Source organism: Drosophila kikkawai, chromosome 3R (genome assembly GCF_030179895.1).
Source record: "Drosophila kikkawai strain 14028-0561.14 chromosome 3R, DkikHiC1v2, whole genome shotgun sequence".
NCBI classification, from domain to species: Eukaryota; Metazoa; Arthropoda; class Insecta; order Diptera; family Drosophilidae; genus Drosophila; species Drosophila kikkawai.
Window position 1 is genome coordinate 38,536,443 of NC_091731.1, and position 26,103 is coordinate 38,562,545.

Sequence of the window (26,103 nt, forward strand, 5' to 3'; positions counted from 1 at the left end):
TTTTAAGAATTTCCAAAGATTTATTAAGATATTATGATATTATGATCCTTAAAAATAAATTACAAGCCATATTTATTATACAACAAATAAGCAGAAATCTATTTTAAGCCTTCCTAAATTCATAAAGATTCTACCGTTAGAACATAACTTCTGAAAAAAAGAAATGAAAAGCAAGTGAAGATGCTGCTCTGAGACGAAAACCTTCTTAATTTTTCTTCCTTCATTTTATATTTCTTCAGTATTATTTTTTCCCAGCTTTAGTACCCTTTGTCGAGTTAGCTTTTCTCTGGTCCCCATCAGCCCGCTGGCGTTCCTCACTCGTTTGTCGGCTCTGGAGTGTGAGAAAATACATCAAGGCAGCTTCAGAGGCACTGTGAAAAAATTAGTAAATTAATGTATTATAAAGAAAATAAAATTAAAGAATTAGATAAATATATCATTTTATTGTTAAAACAGCACGGTCATATTAATATTAAAAACTAATTACCATAGACTATATACTTTAGACTTTAAAAAGAAAAAGCTACATAAACATGTCCAGGCTTATGTTCCAAAAACTCCAAAAAAGTTCTTAAAGTTTCTCCATGACAAATATGTAATTATCTAATACATTTCCTAGATATATAGTCTCTGTTTTCTTTCAGTTGACTTAGAGAAAGATAACTGCAGCAGCGCTTGGTAAGTGGTTCCGTCTGGGCCCGGATCCCGTTAGAGCTGGGAAAAGGGCAGCGCCGACTCCGAATGAAATCTGAATTTCACAGATACATTTGTAGCAACAGCAGCAGCAGCCGAGATTGAGGAGGATCCCAAGGAAAAGCTGGAAATGCGAGTAACGAATTTCGAAACAACAACTCGGCTCAGAGGGTCTCAGCTTTCGTTTCGATTATGAAATCAAAACCGAAAGAGTTGGCTCAGAAAAACCCGGGGAAGTGAAGATTTCCTTCATTGCTTTTTGGACCTTTTCCCCCGGAAAGAGCCAAGACTCTGAGGAATTCAGGTCAAGCGGGCTTAGGAGCACACACGCACTTAATATCGGGAGAATCCCTGGCTGGCTAGGTCTAATCCGAAAAATATATATATCACTAAGGCAGCGCCTTAATTATTCAAATGTTATGCGCAATTTAACTCTTTGTTGCTTGTGCTTTTTATTGTTATTGTTTTTATTTGGTGGCTGTTGTTGTTGCTTGTATTATTCAACTGCCATTCGATTTCGTTTCGTTTCGTGGCGGAGACTCCTTGATGGGCAAGTTGGCCAAGTGGAAAACCAGTTTTTAGAATCGGCCAAAGCCCAAATAGCTGGCAACCTCATCATCAGCATTAGAGAATCCCACGCAGAACGCGTTTCACTCGCTCAGGCTTGGGCTTTGCTGTTGTCTTTTGCCTTTGGCTAACGAAGTGCACGACTTTGGTCTAATAAAACGAAAACACACACACACAACCCGCTCTACACGCACACACACCCAGGCCGCGCCGAGAGGAAAAGCCCCCACGCACAGGCATCAGTGGCTCTGAAGGTTGAAAAGCTCAGAGAGATGCACTGAGCGAAACGATTAAAGAACTCCTGACAGAGACTTAGCTTAGGAAAGGATTAAATGTGAAATCAGTATTCATGTAACTATAAAATAAAGTTTTTTTCATAAAGAAAAATTAAATATTTATACTTGTATAGCCTTGTCCGTCTCTCTGTCTGTCAGCTTGTCCGTCTACCAGAATATAACACTAGATCTGGAAGATTATTAGAGCAATTCCTTTCATTCCTTTCAGGAAATTTATTTGTACATTGTCCTTAATTTATTAAATCTGAAATATTAATTATAATTCCATCTCAGATAAAACAAAGTAAAATTTTCCTGAATTTTTCCCAGTGTCCCCTTTTAGCTGAGAGAAAATCCAACTCGCACCCTCGCTATATGTGGAGAGTTTCTTAATTAAAAGCAAATTTCATCTCAAATAATGCCGCTAAGGCAGCATCAGCTCTAGCAACAATTAAGCAATTAATTTATTTCAGCTGTGCGGCACTTTGAATAGCGGGAAAAAATCCAAGCCGAGTAGTAAATGGCCTGGCAGGCGGCCAGATCGGATCAAACCTGTTGATCGCAGGGGCCCAGAACTACAAAATACAAAATGCGGGCAGTGCCCAGAGCGACAGGGCTAAGCCAGGCAAGCGTGTATCTGACAGATACAAGTACGAATGAGAGTACTCTCAGTACTTGCATTACTCTCGTGTGCGTATGTGTGTGAGTGCAGTTAACCCCTTGGGGACCTGCCGCCGTTTCACAAGGCAATGCAAATTATCTGGGTACAATCGAGGGTACAACTAAAAAGGGGAGGTTTGGATGCACTTAGATCGCCCTGCTGAATCACTGAGCAGGTGAATCATGCCCAGTATTGCAATTATTAATGCATTCTAACGAAATGAAAAGGGAATGAGTAGTATAATAGTGAAGTAATAGACATTTACAAAAGGATAAAGTAATGTTTTGAAATTCATTCATTTTTTATACTTTTAAAACATCAATGGGTTCGAATATAATAATATAAATATAAAAAACGTAAAAAATATTCGTTTAATATATTGTATCTTATTTATTCCTTGATCACACATACTTTGTTTTTTTGTAACTATCCTACTAGAAAATAATAATAATATTTGGCAGACTCATAAAGCAAAGAAATGGGGATAACTAGTCCCTAGATACATCTTATCTTTCCACAAACTCAATCCTTTATCATCATAAGTATGGGGGCTCTGGGAACTATTCCCATTTCCCCGATCCAACACCAAAAACCCAGCGTATTGCCTGCTTTGATTGACGATCTTTTCCCATGCATGTCTAATGATCCTTTAAATGGCCAACAAATAACCAGGCCAGCCCCTCTGGTTGTAGATTGGGTAACGCCCCTCGTTCGGGCTTGTGTCGGGGGTTACCCAAAGCGCGACCCACTGCCGAGATCCCAGATCTCAGAGATCCCATAAAACGCTTAACCAGTGGGTTACGTGTGCCACGGTGCACGGAGAAAAATAAAGTGTAGTTCTATATGCAGTAAAATTTTAGGAAATGTATAATCTCTTAATCTTAGTTTAAAGAAAAAATTTAAGGATACTAATATTAAGCAATGAAGAAGAAAGATTTAAATTAAATAAAAACCTTGATTCAATAATGAATTACAATTATATAAAATTATTATAACTCACGATCTTCTTAGTTTACAATTAAAATTTCCTACAATTTATTAGAATTGCGTTTTTGTATGGAACTATTTTTCTTAGTGCCCAGGGTAACCCCGGCTACAATTATTTAACTTGTGGGGAAAATATGGAATGATTTCGGTTTCAGTTAGAAGTTTTACAAAAGACGAGGGGGCGGTGGGTCATAATGGGTGGGAAAGGGAGGTTATAAAAGAGAGCGACGGAGAGAGAGAAAGAGAGATTAAGCATACCTGGCACGCTTTTGTGATCAAACCAGTTTGCGGTAATAGCCTGGCATTTAAAATTAGTTACCGCTTACCGCTGCTGGATATGCACTTCCAATTGGAATGCGCCCGGCTAGATTTTCCCCCGCCACGCCCCCTGTGGGAGAGTCGCTATTTTTAGCATCGACAGAACTCCATTAAAATGCAATCAATTTGCAAGTGCCCCAAAGAGAGAGGGAAAGATAGAGAGTGGGTGAGAAGAAAACAAACAAAGCGCAGCCCAGCAGCCACTGCCACCCACTGGCTATATCTTTATCTGTATCTTTAAGTCTCTGGAAGAGAGGAAAGAGCATTCTGACTTTTATGCTGAGCAGGCATTTTCAGAGAGAGCTGGAGAGCAAGGGCAGAAGAAGAAGCCGCAGCGTCAACAGAACGAAAACGAGGACGACGAAACTGCATTGTTGTCATATTTCGTAATACGCTGATGCAGCAGCGCAGTGGTGGGGCGGTGGGGATGCAGTGCATCAGCAGGTCAGCAGAGAGCAGAGCACCAATAAGAGAGCGAGAGCGCAGGAGACTTGATTTCAACACAAGCTTATCAGCGGGAGCAGAGCGCCAACGCAGCGGCGTCGTCGTCGGCGGCCCCAAATGTCACTCTCCCGAAGCTCCTCCCGTCTCCCTCTGAACCTCTGTCGCTCTCTCTCACTCTCTTCCTCTGGCGACTGCGCTGCCTTGGCTTTTAACCATTTGGAGCCATTCAAACGCTCGCTTCTTGCCATTCCATTTCATCCGCTCGTCCGTCCACATCCATTTGCTTTTTTTTATTTTCGTTTTGCCAAAGAGAGCCAAGTGAAACGGGAGCAGAAAAGGGGAGCAGGCAGACAAAAATACCGCCCACTTGGACTCAATCCTATTTCCATTACCATTCCCATATATTCCATATTCCCAGCTCAGTTCGTGTTTCGTGATCAAAGCTTTCGGTTCGGCTTCGGATCTCCTCGGCTATCTTCGGGCCTCTTCGGACAGCGCATCGGTGCTCAGGACAAAAGTGGTGTGCGGCGCAAGCTTCTGCGTTTCAGTTCTGATTGGAGGTTCGTGCGCGGCGTTTCCCAGCTATTTTTGCATTACATTTGTTGCTGTTTTGCTTTTCTGCCTTTTTTGCGATTTCGCTTTTGGCTTCGTGTTCTCCTTATTTACCTTGATTACGTGTAACCAACAACAACAACTGCGACAAATACAATAACATCAAGTGCCCAAAGTGTTGCAAGCTTTTTTTGCCGAAGAAGTCGCAAAACGGATTACTAAGAATCTTTCAAGAATTGGTAAGTGTGAAGATTTTCAATGGAATTATAGAGGAGGTCAAATCAGGAATAGGTGAAACTCATTGAAGTGTTCCTGACGATAAATAAAGCTCCACGCAAAAAACTTCAAAACACTACAACTAAGATTCTTTGAAGATTTGCACGCAAATATAATTTGTGTGATTTGTATAATGACTTTATTTTCAAACGGTGTATCTATTGTTTTCTTTAAAAAAATAAAACAAGATTTACTACAATTCGTAATTTTTAATTCCCCGAAAAAGCAATGACAGATAAGGATTTCAAAAGATCCCAAAAGGAAGCCACACAACTTACTGATAATGATTTCTTGGATTTGATTTCGCATCGGTTTGCGACCTAAACTTTCGAATTACACTCTTCGTATGTCAAATTTTCCGTAGAATTCCGATAAGGGTTCTTTTTTAAGACGATTTCGAAAAGGTCAAACCATTAAAAGCCGTAAAAAAAACAGGGAAAAGGCTGACATCTCTATAAAAGCCTGGCTGGAGAGAAATCCAACTAGAATCTTGCCACAAGCTTACATGCGAAGCTCGCGCTTATTGGAAAGGCAGTCGAGGGCATGTGTATCCGTCAGATACAGATACAGGCATGCGGTTCATGGGGAGTAATGCGCCACCGCACTAGATACCAGATACCAGATACTAGACACATAGATACATAGATACGTCCGCTTATTTGTCGGTCGTGCTTCAGTGATCTCTGTCATTTGCAGTCGCCCATTTCCTTTTTTATATCCCCCACTTCCACATCCAGCCGCTGGTAGCCAGGCCGCCGCACCCCTTTCGTTCGTTTCAGCGCCTTCTCCGGCTTCCAACAGCTTCCAGTGGCTCCCAGCTAGCAGCCTGGAACATTCCATGCTGCCGCCACATGCGATCCCCCAAGCAAATTTCTGAATGAACCGATTGAGTGAGTGTGTAAATGACTGAGTGAGTAACTGAGTGATTGAGCAAATGAATGAATGAATGAATGAATGAATGAGTGAGTGAGTGATCCATGCATGAGGCATATAGGCACTGGAAAAAAAACTAGACTTGGTATTCAAAAATCCATTTGAAAATAATGGTGTGTCTGAGTGGAAAAATAACTAACTTTTGATGTTTTTAATAATTTTCGGAAAGTGTGGCTCAGGGTGGCAACCCTGGAATCCCTGCACCTGTGAACCAAAGCCACAGAAATTCAATTATGCAAATCCCATTTTAAGATCACAGCCCAAAAGTCCAATCTCCGCTTCTGATCTGCATTTGTTTTGCTTCTACTATTCTACTATTCTACTATTTTTTTTTTGTTTTTGTTTTAACCCACTTCACACACTGTGGCAGCGGTGGTGGCAATCATGAATTATTATTTTGCATTGGCGCAAAAAGGAAACGAATGCCAAGTCTCTCTGATCACACATAAATTTTGCGGTTGTTTTGTTAATGAAACGCAAAGAGGTATAGAGCGAGGGAGGAAGGGGTCGGGTGAGATATGAAACGGTGATATTTAGCTCTCTTTACTATTTATTTCTTGCTCTTTCAGAAAGCTTTTTTTCGTTTGTTTGTTGTGCTCGCACACACACCTTGCGCTCAGTTGAAATTATGCTCAAATTATAACTGTTGTTCAGCAACCGGCGATCGAAACAGTTAAAGCAGCAAAACAAGAAGAAGAAAAAGCGGCAACTGGGAAAAAGAGAAGGCCAAAGAGAAAGAGGATGACATGTCTAACAGTGCCCAAAAAGACCAGAGCATTCGTATTATTATTGTTGTTGTTGGGGAAATATTCACAAATCAAAAATTGAGTAAAAGTCCATGCGGCGTATACGCAATATTTGAGAGCGAGAGGGATCGGGATAGACCTCATAACTCTCTCCTTGGCAAGCTCTCTTTCTCTTTTTACACGCAACGAAACAAATAATTAATAAGAAATATTCCTACAATAATATTTTTAGCATAATACTTTTGTTAATGAATTACAAGTGCAATAAATATTAAAGCTAATAATAATAATTAATATCTTTCAAGAGTAATGTATATTTGTATTTTCTTTACGTTGTTAGATGAACAAGTACATAATTCTAGATAAATTAATAAATTCCCAGTGTACTCTGTTGACTCTCTCCCGCTTCCTTTTTTATTTAAGCTTGTGTCTCAGAAATACCTTATTACTTGTTTATCTAAAAAATGCTCCCTGGATTCCTGCCACTTTTTCGGTATTCACAAAATTCATTGGAACCGAAAAAATATTCGCACAATACGTTTCTTAATTATTGTTATTTAAAATGATTTCATATTTATTTATTTAATTTGCAAGTTGCCAGCTGCCAGGCTAAAGAAAAATTGTCTGTTGTCGTCCGCTGTCTGCGGTCTGTTCTCTGTTAATTTTCCTGTGTATATTCACGTGGTTCTTATTTCTTCAGCTTTACTTGACGAAATACTCCATTTTCTCATATGTCTCATATAATTTTTGCTTTTGGCATTTTGCTGAAATTTTAGCTAAATGCACTTCTGATTTTTATCACTCGACGTGCCTTCTTCGATCGGTACTCGAAAGAATGCCAGGTATTTCTTCTGCCTTTCGGCTATCTGCTGCTGCTCCGATTGTCCATCCTGATAATGCACACAAGTCGCTCATACATATACATATCTCCTGTTTTTAATTAGCAATCTGCTGCAAAAAACTCAGACTACTGCAAAAACCTAAATTCAAAAGTGGAACACAAACAAAAACAGCTCAAAAGTCAGCTAAAAAAAAATGAGGAATCAACAAAAAATACAAGAAAAAACAGAAGAGGAAAAGGTCAGTGACCAAAATATGTTTTGTAACTCAGGCAGAAATCTTCGCGAAAAGAGAATGGGCCAAAAGCCAAGTCGAGAAAGACAGAAGCCAGAAGCCAGAAGGCAGAGTTAACCCTTTGGACCCCGGATATAGTTACCGTTCTTCGAATCTTCTAAATGCTTATAGGGTAAATATGAAACTAGTAAAATATTATAACTTTGGTTCTTTTTTTGGGTTTGTAAGATTCTTACCGAATAATATAAAATATCCTGAAAATTATTTGTTTAAATCTAAATAAATGTATATTATAACTTTTATTAAGAGGAAAGATATAATATATATTTTCCGAGATTTTTTTTTGGATAACAGGATCATTTTTATAACTATAACATAATTTAAAAACAAATAAAAGGATTTCTGGTAATTTTCCAACCGCAATGCACCTGGGGCTGGCTCATTTCACAATTTCCGCCTGCTGGTTGCAGTTTTATTTTTCTCACATACATATATACGTACATATGTACATATATATTTTTTATATTTTCTGTTATTGTTGTAGTTGTTTTTAAGCCTTTTGCACACACACAAACACATGCATACATGGGCACTTTAATTCAATTAACAACGCCGACGTCGCTGCCGGCGCAGCTCAATGTCCGCGTCAAGTATACGCCCTGTGGTGCCTAAAAAATATACTCGTGCCTGTTGTGCCGTTTCCTATTTTGCATTCTGCGAACGAAAATCACAAAAAGGAGAGCGAATGGCCAGGCATCCGACTTAAGGCTGCAAAAGAATATTTGTGTGCGTGTGTGTGTGTTTGGGGGAAAGGCAACATCGGCGAAAAAAAATAAGAGAAATAACACACACAGAAAAATAAGCAACTAAGAAATGCAAATGAAATGTAATTGAAAGCGACGCTGCCAGCGTCGCAGTCACTGGTTACCCTTAAGCTTTTCGAGGGGACATTGTCCGTTTGTGGGCCGCGCCGATTGCCAATTGGGGATGGAGGATAGGGGATGAATAGCGGATGAGAGGAATGGGGATAGCAAGCAGGCACGGGTACTGTGGCACCATTATATTACAAAATCAAAAACTCCACAGAACATTTTAAAAATATTACTGATTTAATTTGTGCCTTAACATCACAAAGAGAATTAAATGAAATTAAAAAAAAAAAAACCAAAAGTTTTTTCAACCTTATTTTGACCCACTGTAACTCGCAATCCTTTATCGCCTACTATTTGTGCCCCTGCTCCACTGTACTGTTAGCTGCAAGGCAGGCAGGCGGCAGGCGGTATAAAGAGCACATGACAATAAGAAAAAGCTGTGTGTATATTTTAATCCTCTCAAAGAGGATTTTTCGATTCCGGCCGCTGCTGCTGTTGCTGCTTTGCACACGACACCAACACAGATACTCTTTCGGTGGCCAAGGAAGTGGGTGGGGTGGGGTGTGAGGGCGGGCAGGGGGGTAGTAGTGAATGACAAAAGCAAGCGTAGCCTCGAAGGAGCGAATACGCGGAAAGTCACCTCTAAAAAAGCGCGCAAGCAATATCCCCGATGCACCAACACTCACGGACAGTGCGCGATAAGCTTAATTGAGTGCGCGGCAGCAGTGGGTGGTGGTGGGAGAGGGACAGGTAGCGGGCGGAGCACCAGAAGGAGAAAGAGCAGCAGCAGCAGGAGAGCAGCAAGGAGAAATATGAAAACAACAAATACAACGCTCAAATATGCACGCAGCTTGGCTGAGGACGTCGACAGAGGCAGCGGCCGCCAAAACGCACGAAAGAGAAAGCAGCACGCACTCACACACACACTGCGTGCTTTTTCTGGGAGTTACCCCGCAATCAAAAGAATGTGTGGGGTATATAAAGATTCTGAAAGCATATGCATTGCTGAAAATCTTTAAGCAAAAATGTGAAAAGAATTATCGAAAATACTTGGGAACATTTTTCTAATTATTAAGTTTGCTATGTTGTTGTATAATATATGTACATATTATTATATGTGATATTAAAACTTTTAGTATAACAGGGTATTTCCATGATGATTCATCAATTGCCAATGTTTGCCTCATTCCTCTTTAGCCTTTGGCTATCGTTTCCTTTGTTTGTTGGACGAACCGAAGAAATACGAAGCAAACCGAACGATCCTCGGGGAGCTTCTTTTTCTCCCTCTCATTAAATGCGGGTGGGCGAGCGGGAGGAAGTGCTGCTTGGGGGGATATTTCGTCTTGTGGGGATACGTGACTGTGAATGCCGCATGGCGGGCGTCCGCTGGGCGCAGCTGTTTCTAAAAAGTTTCGTCAGAGGATCGAATCGCTGGCTGGATACCCGCAATTGGGTCAGTTTATAAATATCCGCGCCACATTTTCTAATTTCCATTAACGGCGCCAGGAAGAACGCCCACTTATTTTTGGGGGGAGGAGGATCCGCCAATAAATTTCATTAAATACACTGTCAACTGAGGAATTAATTAAATTATTTTTTACTGGAGTTAAATATAAATATTTTCAGGTATTAGTTAAAAACTAGGGAACCTTTAGATGGTTTAACCACAGAGTAGCTTTTATAAGTCAATGCACTATCTTATGGAATTATTACAGAAACTGTGAAAATTATAGTTATATAATGTCCCTCAATATTATTAAGCTCCTTTTAAAATGTAAATCCAATCTTTTATAATATTCATGATAATTTTTTTTTTCTGAGTTTAGAGAGCAGAAAGCAAACACATGTGTTCTTCAGTTTCTCTCGGAGAATGCCGGCATTCTAATTTAATTTTGACGCTCTTTTTGTCGCCACAGTTCTCTTCGACGACGCTGTTATCGCAGAAAGGCGGAGAAAGCTTATTTTTCTTTTTGGGTAAGAATCAGAATTCCGAATTCTCGCAGCTCCTAGAGAAAAAGGGCAATCGGGCATTCCTGACTCATAGATGGCCTCCCAACTGGTTGCTGGTGCCTTTATCTGTCCGTGTCCCAATGGCAATGTGCGACGACTACGTACATGAGTACACACTGCTATCGTGGAGGTACTTCCTTTGCCTGCCTTATCAGCTGAATGCGGTTAAGAGAACTACAAATATACGCTGGGAAGGCAAAGGAAAAAACACTGGAAAAGTCTAGAAAATTCACAATAGGTATGAAGAAATTTATAAAAGCTATCCTTGGATTTTTTCTTTGGGTAAAGAACTCTCTAAAGAATCACTATCCCAAAGGGCTACATATTTTTTATAATATTTTTTGGTATTAATTATTTTTAACTACAGAACATTTTAAAAGAGTTTAAAGGATCATATAAGAAACTATATTATATTCCTTTACATATTGTTATTATACCATCCTTGCAAGGATTACATCCTATCCTTCAAATTTTTTTGGCAAACTTCTTAAAGATTGAGTATACCAGAGGAGGATTTCTATTGTTATAATATTTTCCCTGCATTTACTCTCAAATTGTGAAGGTTTCAGTTGGGTTATATGGTGGCCATGTGGACTGCGGATGGTAGATCGTCGAGTGGCCATCCAAGTGTGTCCGTACGAGTGCCTCGGAACTTTCCCCATCCGTCGATGACCCGCATTTCGAATGTCTAAATTAAGGACACCGCCATAAAAAGCTTTTTGAACGGCGAACTTCGGACGCGACTGCGAGGGCAAATGACTGACTGAGGGGCCAGTATGAGTGTGGGTCGTCGTGGCGTTAAAAACAACAACAAAAACACAGGCATAGATCAATATTGCTGACAGCCACGGACGGAGGCTTTTTTTTCCAAGGGGGTACAATAAGTGTGTTGCAAGACGACGCCCTTCTATGGTGAGTGACAAAATACCAGCCGAAAAACGATGTGGTAATTAACAGCCAAAACAAGTCGACAAGTATTTGGGTCCCTTTTGGGGGCTTTTCCTTAACAAAAAATAAAGGGAAAAGTGGGTACGCCAAAGAAAATATGTATAAAACCGAAATGTTTCTGTCAAAAATTGCTTTGTAAATAAAATAGAAAAACAATTTTTGCCTCTAACAAAAGACCACAAATCACTCACTGTTAAAGTCGCAGTTTCCCCCAGGTTCCAGATCCCGCCGATCGCCAGGGTGAGCTCATCCGGCGAGGGCAACTAGTTTCCACATCCTCCCTCCTCTTCCCCTTGTTAAAAAAAAAACAGCCCCAGTGGAGCAGACCCTTCCCCGGTTACCCCCTCCTTCTCAGATTTCATAGTTGACTAGCCGAAGAGCAGTGCGATTCTTTGTAGTTTTCGCCGGTGATCACTCCTCCGCAAATGTTTGCCATATACGATAGGAAACTGTAGGTATATGTATGTATGTATGATCATATATGTACATACATATATACGGGTGGCATTACAGCCATATGTTTTCGAAGCTGTGTGGACATTTCCAGAGGTTTTACGTATTCTAGGAACACATTTTAATCTTGATAAGTTATATCTTAATAAAAAACATATTTATAATAATATAATAATGATTTATTAACTTCTAAATTAAGAAACAGGATCTTAATTTACTCAACCTATTTGCAGAATAACCCATAAAAAAGCGATGTCAACATATCATTTCAGGTTTTTACGGCAAACATTAAATCAAACAAACGTCTTTTCGAAATGTCAAGAAACAAAGTTTACATAGCAATCGATTTATTGATACTTTAGGAGAGATAACAGCCAATAGATATAGTATGTATATAGGAAAGACACATGTATATCGTATGTACAAGCAATTAATTAATAACCAAAAGAGAGTTGCTAAATTAACTTTGGGTATAAATGTGAAAAATATATATATTTCATTTGATTTTTACATTAATGGAATTATTTGGGATGCCTCCAAGACATTGTCTCCACTATAAAATTTCTCTATGAATGAAATTATTTACGTATTTACATACAAATGCATTTTAACATATTTTGCAAGTGGGTGTGTTTTGTGTGTCCTACAATGTTGTATTATATTGGTATGTTTGTGTGTGGCATTGACAACGGCCCACCTGCTGTCTCCTCGCCCCTTTGAAAATACAAAAAATAGAAACCCCTTCTCTTTGGAAGCTTACGTGCTTCGTTGCTAACCTTTTTTTTTTTATTGTTGTTGCTGTTCGGCTTTAAAAATTTTTTTCTCTCTCTGTTTTTGTTATGCTTTAAAGCCAAGCTTTTTACTTTTCTCCTCCTTCTTCTTCTTCCGTTGGGTGCCTACGTGCAAAGGAATTTTACACTTGGGGAACAAAGGCGCAGCAGAGCGAAAGAGAAAAAGCTAGAAACGGACAGAGAAGCTACCAAAACAACAACAACAACGGGACTTTATGACAGGCCAACGTCGTCGCTAGAAAACTAAGTGGGGAGAATTGGTGGGAAGAGCGGAGATTTGGAGAGAAGAGGAGAGGAGTTATGCATGTAAGCAAAGTACAAAGAGCTCCATCAAGCTTCCCCAGCAATGGCGACAATTTTGTTAGCCCAGAAGAAGAAACATTAGAAGAATCGTAAGCAAAATTAACAAAGGACCTCACATTGAAACATCCTTAAGAGGATTATTAGGACTGAAATTTTGTATTATTTTAAAAGTTAAATTTTTAGTTTATCAAGAACTCTTAGGAGAATCTTTAGAAGACTTGTACTTAAAGGAAAAGAAAGGACCATAAGGATTACATTTTTTTTTTAACTTGATCATGAGAGAATCCTAAAAGAAACCCTAGAAGAATTGTAAACTCCGAAGTATCTCATTCCGCTTGGACTCAGTTTGTTTCAAATACTTTATCCATTAAGTGGATTTTTTGGTCAGGCTTTAGGTACGCTTTTCCCGATATTAAAATCTATATACCAAAAATAAATAAAATCTCTAATACCATATTATAAATATATATATATATATATTTTATAATATTATAATAAATATATTAGAATATAACAATTTTTCAGGCCCTCTCGACTAGCTTTTTCTTCTCCATGTAGAAGGAGGGACGTGACTTGGGAGGTTTCAATTTCTAGAAGCTTTCAAGGAAGACTGTGGGGGAAGCGGCAGAGAAGCGGGACATGTGTTTGGTGCCAACCTGCGATACCTGTTCCGCCGACGAGGGACGGACGGAACACCAGAATCCGGCCACATAACATAGCTAGCAGCGGTTACTCAGTTAGTCAGTCATCAACACAGATACTCACAAACACACTTACAGTCTAGCGCTCTTCTAACGTATCTGCATCTCACTCGAGCTCTCTCGCTCTTTGGGCCGACTCATTCAGTGGCTTTCGGCGTGTGTTTACACGGCACAAATAGCGCTTGAGGAAACCAAAAATAAAAAAAATATAAAAAAAGCACAGAGGCTCTACCCCCATCCCACTCGAACGCACTATTCATAGGCACCAGGTGCGACAGGGACAGAGATCGGGGGAGCGACAGACACTCACGCATGTAGCAATCACAGGCTCTGGTGATTTTTTGGTGGCTCAGCCTCAGCCTCGCTGGATGTCGAGACATCACTGTACATTGCGGGGGCGCCTCAGCAGTCTACTGTGTGTTGATTGTGTTGTGTGTGGGCCACATGTGCCAAGTGTCACGCACACACTACCAAGACAACAAACAACTTGGAAACCCACTTTGAGCCAGAAAGATATTGGGTAACAATTGGCAGCCACAGATCCACTGAGCCATGCCAACGGACACAGTAGTCGCTGAAAAGGGTTGTGTCTATAAATAGACCTCTGATCAAAGGTTATGTAAAATATCAACCTTAAAGACGACCCACAATCTTGTGAATATCATATAAGTATCATTTAGGAGTCATCTTATAAATCCCCAAAGCTACAGGATCGAATTTATTTAAACATTTTTAATATAAAGATGAATATAGAATGTATAGGAAAAAGGATATAATCTGGGTTTGGTCTTAAAAAGTTGCGCAGATACATTTTCCAAACCAAGTATCCTAAGGATACATAATGAAATTTAACCTATCTAACCATCTAACCTATCATATTGGACAACATCACTATAATTGCCCATCCTCACCAGTCTTCATCTACCAGTCTTCAAACGGGTCTTCCTCCGTCTTAAAAAACTAAAAACTCCGTTTTCACTCCCAGCCGAAATTTCAACATCATCATGGTGATCATTGGGAAGAGGCGGAGGAAGCATCATCGTTAATTTGTGAGCCCTGTCACCGATTATATACATAGTATGTACTACCTCCATATAACCTCCGCTCTCCAGCACAAACACACACACACACACACACACACACACACAACACATTGTAGTGTTGTATTGTTGTAACTTTTTTGCTGATAAAATTCGAGCAGGAGAGCAGGCCGACAGCCTCCCCTGGCTCCCTTTTTTTTTTGGAGCATGGAGCATGGAGCGTGTAGCTGGGGGCTGAGAGAGAGGAGACGTTGAGCAGCAGATAGAGCGGTCTATACATATTAGACCAGCGACTAACTAGAACGAACGGCAACAACAATGGGAAAGCAACGGCTAAGGCAAAAGGCACTAGGCACCACTAATACCAGCAGCGCAACTCCACTGGAAAATATAATTCCGAAAAGGGAATGATTCCTTTTCTATTATTATTATTTCTATTATATATTTTAATTGGCTAGAATAATGTAATACACCTGTTTATTCTTTTATCTTCAAAAACGGTCTAGTTTTCGTAGTAAGCTAGATATTTTTTTATCTTGAATCTTTAAGCCTGAAACGTTTCATTTTTTTATATCAGCGTTCTATTTCACACACTATGATCGTGATGATATTATTTTAAGATCCTGGAAAATGCATTGAATTCTCTTTGGACGTCCATATTATCCTTTTTCTTAAAGCCCTTAAATTATGTGATTTGTAATTAGGTCACCTCACAGGATTATTGTCCTTTAGAGGTCAATATGAACCCTAAAAATAGAATACCCCAACAAAATATAATTTTTATTCCCATTATTTTACTACAAAATAACCATCTACAACGAAAATGAAAATATATCTGACATGGCTGTTTGCCCAAACGGGAATCCTATTTCTTCCGGTGCACCACCGTGGACCATGGTCCGTACCCCCGCGTAGATTCAGAGTCAGAGTTCCGATCCCAAGCAAAGCTCCACAAAAGCCACTCAAAATGTAGAAAAAAAAATTAAACAGACTGAGAAAAAAAAACACCACCAACAACACGCAATAGGGCAAGGCAAACAACAACAGAGGCAGCAGCGTCGACGCCGACGCCGGCAGAGGCTGAGCCAGCAACAGGAATTTACGATTCAGTGACTACCTCTTATTGTTGTTTTTGTTGTCCGTTCGCCTGACTTTGTGTCTGTGTACATTTGTTGCTATTTCACCTGGGTTGGGGAGCTCCGTGTGCGTGTGTGTGTGTGTGAGAGCCTATTAGGCGAAATGATCGTTTCCGTTCCAGGGCGCTAGAAGGGGTGGTGCGAGGGGATAGTTGTAGTTTCTGTTGTTTTTATTGTTTTTGTTACTGTTGCCGTTACGCCTTCAGTCAGTTAATAATAGACAACAACAACAAAAAACCAACCAAGGTGTGTAGGATAAAATTAAAAAACACACACACAAAACAGCAAAAAGGCACATACATTTAGACAGGGACAGCGAAAAAGAGAGGGAGAGAGAACTGGAGGGAACTTTGCTCAAAGCTCCGCTGCTTAGGATTCTCAATTTCAATCGGACTAAAGCCGAGAGCCGACACTCCACTTGTAGAATTTACAGCCCGCTTACGTAATCCCTCGCCCAAAAAACAACAACAACGTGAGACACCAAAGATTCCTGCACACCAACACACATGAGAATATATGTATTCAATATAGAAAAGTACAGTGGAACATGACCAAATGTCCTGCCATATGGGTTATTCTAGTTTATTAATAAGTAGACTCACCTAAAGATGCTCCACTGTATGTCCCACGGATGGAACACGCCTGCGTCGCTGGATCTCGAGTTTCCACATGCTTTTCCGATTTCAGTGGCCTGGAAAAGCCAGCAAAGCTACAGATGGGGTGTGGTAGGGGCGCGGGGAGTTCCAGCCCAACCCCAAAATGGAGAGCCCAACCCAAAGGTTGCTGTTGCTATTGCTGGTTGTGGTTCCTAGCTTTTTTCCAGCGCGTTTTTCTTTTTAACCCCGTTTCGCTGTCCCTCCATCCACTTGGCTGCGCCCTTCCCCTCCTTCCTTCGGAGCAGCGCAGCACTCATCGCGTGTAAAGGAAATTAAAAATTCAAAAAGTCAAAGGCGCAAGCAAGAGAGCAACAGTCAGCTCTCTCTCTCTCTCGCGTACTGAATTGCTCTCGCTCTCTCGCTTGTGTAGACTTGGGGACTAAGCAAAAAGTCTCCACCAGTCGCAGCCCGTTCCTTTCAAGAGAGGCAACGGATGTAGGATTGTTTTTGGTGTGTGTGTGCGCGCTGGCAGCGCGGTCGGCGCCGCTGCTTTGGAGCTTGGAAGTTGGATCACCGAGGATCACTCAGTGTATTGGTGTCAAGCGAGACGGACGAATTTGCCGACGTGCCCCAAAGAGAGTTTCTTTCGTTTCGTTCGGTTTGTTCGTGCGGATCCCTCTCTCTCTTTCCGCCCCACACGCGCGCCCGCCAGACCGCTCCCGCCCTCGCCTCCGTCTCCCTCTCTCGCGCTGAGTTGTGAAAATTTCCACAAGTTAAAATTAAATGAAGGAAACAACAAAAAAATAAGTGCAAAGGAAGCAGGCGAATACATGTAGCAGACGGCAGAAAAGGTGCCTAGTAATATCGCTTTAACAACTGCGGGCAGTGAATTAGCCACCCTTAAGTGAAAAATGCTAAGAAAAATCTCTTAAATATACGAGAAACGACAACTCACAAAATAAACAAAGTGCTGAGAAAAGAAAACCACACTGACGAATCGATAAAAATTAAAGGATATAGCAGCTGGGGATAAAAGGTGCCTAGTTATTTTTAGTTATACTAAATTCGAACTCGAAACATGGGAAAAAACGAATGTCTGAATATAAAGTTTCCTTTTTAAAATATTTTAAATGGAGAAAAAAATAAGACTGTCGCTTAAATATATTTTATTTAAGTCGCAAGAGCTTAGGCAAATATGCATTATAACTTAAAAATAAATATAAACCTAATATGACTAGTAAAGAATAAATTCAACATTATAATTTAATATATTTAATTTTGTAAGGTTTTTGTATCATAAAAAACAAGCAAACAAAAATATGGAATTATACGGGATCTAGGAGAAAAATGAACCAATCGCAGATAGGCAAGAATACGATAAGGACAAGCAGGCAGAAGGAAAGGGTGTCTGGTAATTTAGGACGCTGTCGAAAAATAATTCCCCCAACTGAGTAAAGTGATCTCCACAGGCAAACGGACCGCCCACCCCTAAAAAACATCCGCTCTTATCAGGCGCGGCCCGTCTTTGTGTTAGTGTGTGTGCCTGTGTGCGTGTGAGTGGTGGTGCGCCGGCAGCGCAGTCGGCTTCCTGCGTCGAGGACTTTGACTTGCTCATTCGTGCGCGAGTCTTTCCAGTCTTTCCCGAGTCTTTCCCGCAACAACAACGGACTCTCCTCTTCGTCAATACTTTCCGCCGCAGTTGCAAATAAAAAAAAACAAGAAACCGGAAACGTTAGGCGGTAAAGGAAACGAAAATTACAACGAAGTGAGCCAGAAAACAATACAATTCCATTTTAAACCGAGCAACATGAAATGAAAAATATACTTATTTGTGCGATCGTGCCAGGCGAAAAAAGCTTTTTGCCGCCGTCGAGCTTTTCTAATAACTGTTTAACGTGCCAGTTTGTGTGTGTGATCGTGATCATGCTCTTTCTCCCGCTCTCTGTCTGCCCCAGTGTATTGAATGGTGTGGCTTCTCAATTGATTTGAACAAGTGCATAAAAACAATAACAATTGCAAACAAAACGAACAGTGCCAAAGCCTAGACAACAAAATAGAAGCGTGGAAAAAACAGAAACAGAGAAGAGCAAGAAAAGTGGAGACTGTGCTGGGCCTTATGTGTGTGTGCCAGGAAGACGGGAATTTCTGGGGAATGCTGAATGATTTTCAATTAAGTGTACAACAAAGCGACCGAGAAAGCGATAAGATAAGCGCGGCGAACGCAAATATTTAGCAAGTGGAGGAAGCGTGGGTTTTCGAAAAGAAGACAAGGATTTTTTGTTGGAATTGCGATCACCGAAAGGTGATAACACAGAAAAACGGAGCAAGAAAAAACGTGCCACGAATTTCATGACTTTCCCCTGCGATTGCCTGAAATCTCGACGTGTCAGTGTGTGTTCGTTACAGTTTCCACGTAAAGTTTTCCATTTGCCTGTTGCCTTCGTCGCTCGCTTTTAATTCCTAATTCCTCCACACCCTTTGGCAAGTTTTCAAGTCACAGACACACACACAGTCGCAGGCACAGTTGTTGCTGTCATCATTATATCGTCCCGTCCCATTTCCACAACGCTCTCTTCCGGCGAACTCTCTCTTTGCCTGCTGCCCTCTCTCTCGCTTGCTCATACCCCAGTGCGTGTGGCTCATTGTTGTTGCCTCTGGCTGCCCATTTGAAACACATTTGAAATTTCCATTTATATTTCCTCATTTACGTTTTCCCTCATCGAGCGGCCTGCATAATGTGCTGCTGCTCGTTTGACCCTTTGGGGTCGTCTCTTAAATTAAATTCTGTGCCCGCGCGCTCAATTGGACGCCGGCAGCGCAGAAGCAGCGTTTCCAGTGGAGAGTCCTTTTTTGGTTGTAGGGGATACAAAAACTCTACACACAGTGGATAATTGATTTTCAGCCGAACGAAAAATCAACTCTACTCCCCCTTATCAGCATTCTTAGGTTTTACAACCTCCAACATGTTTTTCAAAACCAAATCCTGGAACCCTAAAAATACTAATCTTTGTAATTCCTTCCATTACAGCACGCCCTGGAATATATGTTTTAACGGATGCCCCCCGCTCAGAAAAGTCTCACAGGGTATCCAGGAATATCCCAGAGCAAAAGGACAATCACAGGACCTTAAATGACCCCCTGGCCACGAATGAGGACATAGATCGAGATCGTTGCCTCTCACTCACTCACTCCGCTTTGCTCCTCTGCTAAGTGACGCAAACACGACGGCTTCCCAATGAAGATGGCATCTCAACGCTTCTGCCTGCGGTGGAACAACCATCAGAGCAACCTGCTGTCAGTCTTTGACCAGCTGCTCCACGCAGAAACCTTCACAGATGTGACGCTGGCCGTCGAAGGGCAATACCTGAAGGCACACAAGGTGGGTGTTGTCTAGAGCTATGATTGAATATTAGGAAGTGGCAAAAAAATCTTGTTAATTAAACTAAACCTAAACATTGATTAATCTAATAAACTTTCTTCTTCCTCCTCAGATGGTGCTATCCGCCTGCAGTCCGTACTTCAATGCCCTATTCATAAATCATCCGGAAAAGCATCCGATCGTTATTCTTAAGGATGTGCCGTATTCGGACATGAAATCCCTGCTGGACTTTATGTACAGAGGCGAGGTCTCTGTGGACCAGGAGCGACTTACCGCATTCCTGCGCGTGGCCGAGAGCCTGCGCATCAAGGGCCTCACCGAGGTCAACGACGACAAACCCTCGCCGGCCACAACTGGAGCTGCAGCGGGAACAGTTGCAGCAGGCTCCGAGAGTACGCCCACACCCCCGCAGCTGCAGCGCATTCAGCCTTATTTGGTGCCACAGCGGAATCGTACACAGGCCAGCGGTCTGCTGTCCAGTGCCGCACTCGCCAATGCTGGAAATACGCCCACCCTGCCGGTGCAGCCATCGCTGCTTAGCTCAGCCCTGATGCCCAAGCGAAAAAGAGGGAGGCCCCGCAAACTATCGGGCAGCTCAAACGGCACGGGGAATGACTACGACGATTTCGAGCGCGAGAACCTGATGAATGACTCCGATCTGGGCAATGGCAAACTGGGCAACGATTCCTACTCCGGCAATGATGATGGCTCCGATGATAATCAGCAAGATGCAGGCAATCCAGATGATCTTAATGTGAGTTTAAGAGTAGATAAAGCTAGGATTTATCTTAAAAAGATAGTTATTGTTGCTGAATTTCCTATGAATATGTGAGCTTCATTAACTTGTATGTATTTTCTTCTCCTCACAGGAAAGCCGCGACTCTCTGCCCACGAAACGATCAAAGAACGCCAAGGATCACCGCGTTGTGAGCCACCACCACCAAGAGGACAACAGCACAACTTCCGGTGAGTTCAAACACTGCCAATCCATTCTTTCAATAAGAACCATTGCATAGTTTTAAGATCATTTGAATTATAACCATATAAAAGTCCAACAAATGCACCATCAACCAATATCTCAATACCTCTCATGTGCACCCAGCAAAAAATAGAATTACCAACTCAATTCAATACAGAGCCAGGCTGAATGAAGTCTCATTATATATATATATATAGTATATATAACTACATTTGTTCGACAAATATCATCTGCGAATATCGGAAAAGCTAAAAGGGATTTTACGCATTTCAATTAGTTGTAGAATCTGAAAACTGAAAAGCTAAAGCTCGCGTCGGTTTCTCGCTACTCTCTCTCTCGCCCCTCCTCCTTCTCCTCCCACAAAAAAGTGAAAAGAAAATATGAGAAAAGTGAGAAAATAATACGAAAAACAAAGTGAAGTGTTCTCGTTCGAAGGCATCTCTTCCGTCCGTCGGCAGGTGAGTGTCCCCAAAGATGATGATGTTGAAGATGCCCAAGAAATGCAAATCCACAAGATGACGAAGAGAATTAAAGAATTGTGAAGTTGAGAATCGGGTTGAGCACACAGGGATTCATGGCCGACGGGATTATGAAAATATAACTAAGATCAAAAATTTTCCAAATTCCAAACCCAAAAATATATCGCGAAAAATTCCTGAAAAATTAAAAAGCGTCACCTCTGCTCTCTCTCTGTCTCATAAAAATGACCATCACCACCAAAAATGAAATGCTGATCTCTGTTGTCCATTTCCGTACCATCTCCTCCTCAAAACAAACATGAAACAAGAACCGAAACAACATGTATGAAAAACTGATCAACTGAAGAAGGAGCAAAGCAAAAATACAGAAAACTGAACTGAAAAACTTTTCGAACAAAAACTCTTGCAACGCGTTGAAAATGGCTTGAAATCCCTATAGCTTTTCCGATCCGATTTGAAACTCTTTCACTCTCTCTCTCACTCGCTCTCTCGCGTCATGTGTTTTGCCTTTCTCTTGCATATGTACATACATCCTGCACACACACACACACAACACCCATTTATACACACATATATCACCTTTTATCACGTGTACTAAGTTTATACGCCTGCAGATTACAATAAATAAATAATAATAGTTACAAATTTATAATTTTTAAATTAGTCAAGGTCAGGCCCCTTTTGCCTTATTAAATTATCAATATGCTATTTTTAATAATATATTATTTATATATTTATTATTTATTTATCACGTGCTTTGAAACACTTTTAAATGTGTCGAAAAGTAGGCTACAAATGATTACCTTTTGAAAAAATTAATACATTTTTTAGAATATCAAAATAATCAAGATTTAATATATATTTATTATTTAAATCACGTGATGTAAAATCCCCTTTAAAAGGTGTCCAAAAGTATTAAAATGTTAGCAAATTACTGAAGAACAATAAAGTGGCACCTTAAATATTATTTTTAAGATAAATGTCCTTGAATTAAATCATAAATTAAAACATAAATCAAGCCGGCGTATAATCTAGTACTAGAAATCTGACTAGACCCCCGAGTTAACCAGTTTATTTTTAATAAATTTCTTTTTAGATGGCAACGACAGCGATGGCGAGCCAATGGACACCTCTTACATGGAACCTCAACTCATGCTGGATGAATACGATGAGCCCGTGGAGTTCAAGTACAATCCCCTCACCGACAACAGCTCGCCCACGCAGGATCAGACGGACGGCAGCCACCTCAATGAGCAGGCGCGCCAGCAGGCCTTCCTCATAGCCGCCCAACGGAAACATCAAGCGGACACAGCAGCAGCAGCAGCGGCTGCGGCCGGCGGTGGACTCAAGCTCATTGTTGGAATGGCAGCTGGCGGGGCGCAGGTGAAGAGCATGGTCAGCATACCCAAATTGACGCCAATTGGCAAGGTCAATGCAGCATCCACGCCTCTCAGTTCGCCCGCCGCCTCCTCCTCCGTAGCAGCGGGTGCTGCGGGAAAGCCTCGCGTCCAGAAACGCCCCAAGCTGGGCAAACAGAACGGCGACGTCAAGCCGACGGCCGTGTTCACCAGTCAGGAATACCTCGATCTGTACAATAGCAACGATGGCTTTAAGTTCAAGGCCGGTTCCCTGAGTGGCAGTACGCCCAACTTGAGCAGCAGCGGCGGCGGCGTGGGCACACCCTCGGTAAAGACCAAGCTTAATCTGAGCAGCAATGTGGGCGAAGGCGAGGCGGAGGGCTCGGTCCGGGACTATTGCACCAAAGAGGGCGAGCACACGTACCGCTGCAAGGTCTGCTCGCGCGTCTACACGCACATAAGCAACTTCTGCCGGCACTATGTGACCTCGCACAAGCGCAACGTCAAGGTGTATCCGTGCCCATTCTGCTTCAAGGAGTTTACGCGCAAGGATAACATGACGGCGCACGTGAAGATCATCCACAAGATCGAGAACCCCTCCACGGCACTGGCCAATGTGGCGGCAGCGAATCTCGCCGGCCAACCGCTGGGTCTCTCGGGGGCCTCGACGCCGCCGCCGCCGGATCTGAGTGGACAGAATTCGAATCAATCGCTGCCCGCCACCGGCAACAATGCGCTCTCCACCTCCTCCTCCTCGTCGACATCGTCCTCCAGCGGTGGCTCCCTGGGAACGCTGACAGCGTCCACAGCACCGCCAGCGCCAGCAGCAGCGGCACAGTAATAAATCTCCGAACCCAACCTCACTCCAAGTCCAAAAAGAAAAAAGGAAAGACGAAGGGAAATAAAGATAATAAGTAGACAAGCGGAAGCAATAATCGTAAAGGAGAGAGAGGAGAGGTGGCAGGAGGAATCAGGTTGCAGCGCCAGGCGCTCTTCGCGATTTTTTGTTTGTTGAGAGAGAGCAGCAGCTTAAGCAATTAAAGTAGATCTTTTTTTTGTTGATTTTGTTTTTAGTTTTTTACTTGGCTTTGATTAATTATTATTTAACATTTTTTTTAAACTAAAAAAGGAGAAGAGAAAAGCAAGCGATTTACGGTTATTTTACATTGTGCAATTATTATTATTCTTCAATTACAATTCTCCGACTCTCTGGCTCTAGAGTTTTGTACTTTTGTCTGGACCCAAACCTCTCCTAGGCTTAAGCTAGGACCCTAAACTAAACCTAACCCGATTATAATTATTTATACCCCCGAAAACCAAGGAATATCCATTTGGACACCGCAGCGGCCTTACTAAGCATCCATTCGGGCAAGAGTTACACTACAAAAAACAACAGAAACCCGCACGTTTAGATAATTAAACTATATATATATTTATATATATATGCAGATATGTTATACATAATTATAAACCTAAAATAAGTATAAATATTGAATGGTATGTCTAGACCGTAGTTCTATTAATTAATTTATCATTATCACTATGTTCGATACGCTAATGTTAATACTAAATAATAATATTACAAGCCGAAATCTAAAGGGAAGACGGTGAGAATCCATGTATAATGTTAATTAATGCGAGAGGGAGCGCAAATCTACCTTGTTGCCTTCAAATGAAGCTAGTTAAAAGTTAAAAAAAGCGAGTCTGGGTTTAAGTGCCCCCACAGGACGCCCAGATCTCCTCCTATATAGTTTCCCCCCTGCAAATATCCCACAATCATAATAGAGAACCCATTTAATGGGGGCGATCGATAAACAATTAACGATAGACACACAAAAAGCAACAATAAATACTGTAATTTAACGCTAATAATAATCGTATATATAATTAATAACATAATTTATCAATCATCAAACGATTTATATGTTGTATATCGGAGGCTTAAATTATCGCCAAAGAAAATGAAAGAAAATCAAAAGAAAACCTAAACGAAAATGCAGTTGGAAAATCTAACAATAACGTGGCAAAAGCAGCAAGCAAACCAGGAAAAACACACAGAAAAACGATCTCCAAACAAAAATAAATAAAAACAAAACAAAAAACAAAATACAACCACTTGAAAAGGGTAAAAATATATGCAAGTAATTCCTCAAAAGTCATATTTGTTGCAATTCGAAAACTAGTTTAAACTGAAAACTGCTAGAGAAAAACTGAAACAAAATTAAGCGCAATCTAAAACAAACAATAAACAAGCTGCGTACGCTAATTTATTAAATAATTTTTGTTTTTAATTCTTTATTTAGTGGTAGCTAGTGCAATTTAGTCCGTAAGCCGCCGTCAAACACCGACTTCCACCTTCAACCACCAGCCAATCTCCAATCTTCCAAACTCTCCCCTTTTTGGCGTTATTTTAAACAATCAAACAACACACGCATATTGTTTGTACTATATTTTACTTTATTTTAGTCTACTTTTTTATATATACACATAAATATATATTTACATATATTTTGCAAAAAACAAAAAAGCTTCAGCAATTTTCTCGCTTTCAAAAAATATGTCCACAACTCGAAATCTATGCGAGGAATTATTATATATATACAGCTTACACGTAATATATAGAGTGAGTCATGCTTTGATACCCAAAGAAAAGAATAATAAGAAAAACAATAAATAAAGAAACGCAAGGCAAAAAATAAAAAAAACAAAACAAAAACCCTCCACATGGAAATGAGAAAATTGTCTGGAATTGTTGGTAAACATGGTTTTCCGTTTAAATTAGCCAATTACGAGACACACACACACTTTACGATATATTTGTATAATACGATACGTTAAACATAATTACCAAATAGTTAATCAGACACACGCAATATTAATCAAGCAGAACATTTATTATATTATATATCGTTTAAAACTGACCAACAGAAGAAAATAAAAAGAAACACAATTGAAAAAAAAAAAAACAAAATGCAAAAAACACTTGAACGAAATCAGTTCTGAAACACAAAATAGATTGGTTTTATTTACGATCTATGAGTTTCGCTTAACCCGTATGATCATTCGGTTCCGTTCCAGGATCTACTGGAAATAAACTTAAGGGATATCTCTCTCTTGTATCAGAACTGCAATTTTTGACTTCTTTCCTATTTGGGGAGAAAAACTGTGAGACTCAATTAGAGTTTAGGTAAATACAAGTTTAGGTAAATACAATATCCGTTCGCTACTGAGAAGAATTAGTACCCCTTGTAGTCCAGCTTTGCTGGTACTTGCGAGAGATTAATGGGGTAATTATTATTAACAGACACTTTGGGAAATGTTTCTTGCATCCTTTATCTTAGGAATCCCCCACATATTACTATACGATTAAAGACAAATTTTAAAAATAAGTTATACTTCTAATCAAACTATTAAACCAACATCTTTAAGATGGAATTGTTTTTAGCAACCTTTAAGTGGGCAACCTGCCGCATATTATAGGGGTAAAAAAAATGTTTAATTAAAAAAACTATTAAAATAAATTTCAAATAAG

General features: G+C 40.7%; 1 protein-coding gene and 1 long non-coding RNA gene across 2 annotated transcripts in view; one reads left to right on the forward strand and one right to left on the reverse strand.

Moving 5' to 3' along the window:
* LOC138929003 (uncharacterized) lies at positions 1-16,691 on the reverse strand. Its single transcript, XR_011445432.1, has 2 exons — positions 16,383-16,691; positions 1-371 (listed from the first exon to the last, which is right to left on the reverse strand). It is a non-coding gene; the product is annotated as an uncharacterized lncRNA (long non-coding RNA).
* ttk (zinc finger and BTB domain-containing protein ttk) overlaps positions 4,198-26,103 on the forward strand; it is a 25,017-nt gene continuing 3,111 nt past the window's right edge. Inside the window, 4 exon segments of the mRNA XM_070287444.1 lie at positions 4,198-4,736; positions 19,405-19,755; positions 19,868-20,509; positions 20,625-20,721. Coding sequence (XP_070143545.1) covers positions 19,612-19,755; positions 19,868-20,509; positions 20,625-20,721 — 883 coding nt within the window. The 5' untranslated portion in view covers positions 4,198-4,736; positions 19,405-19,611.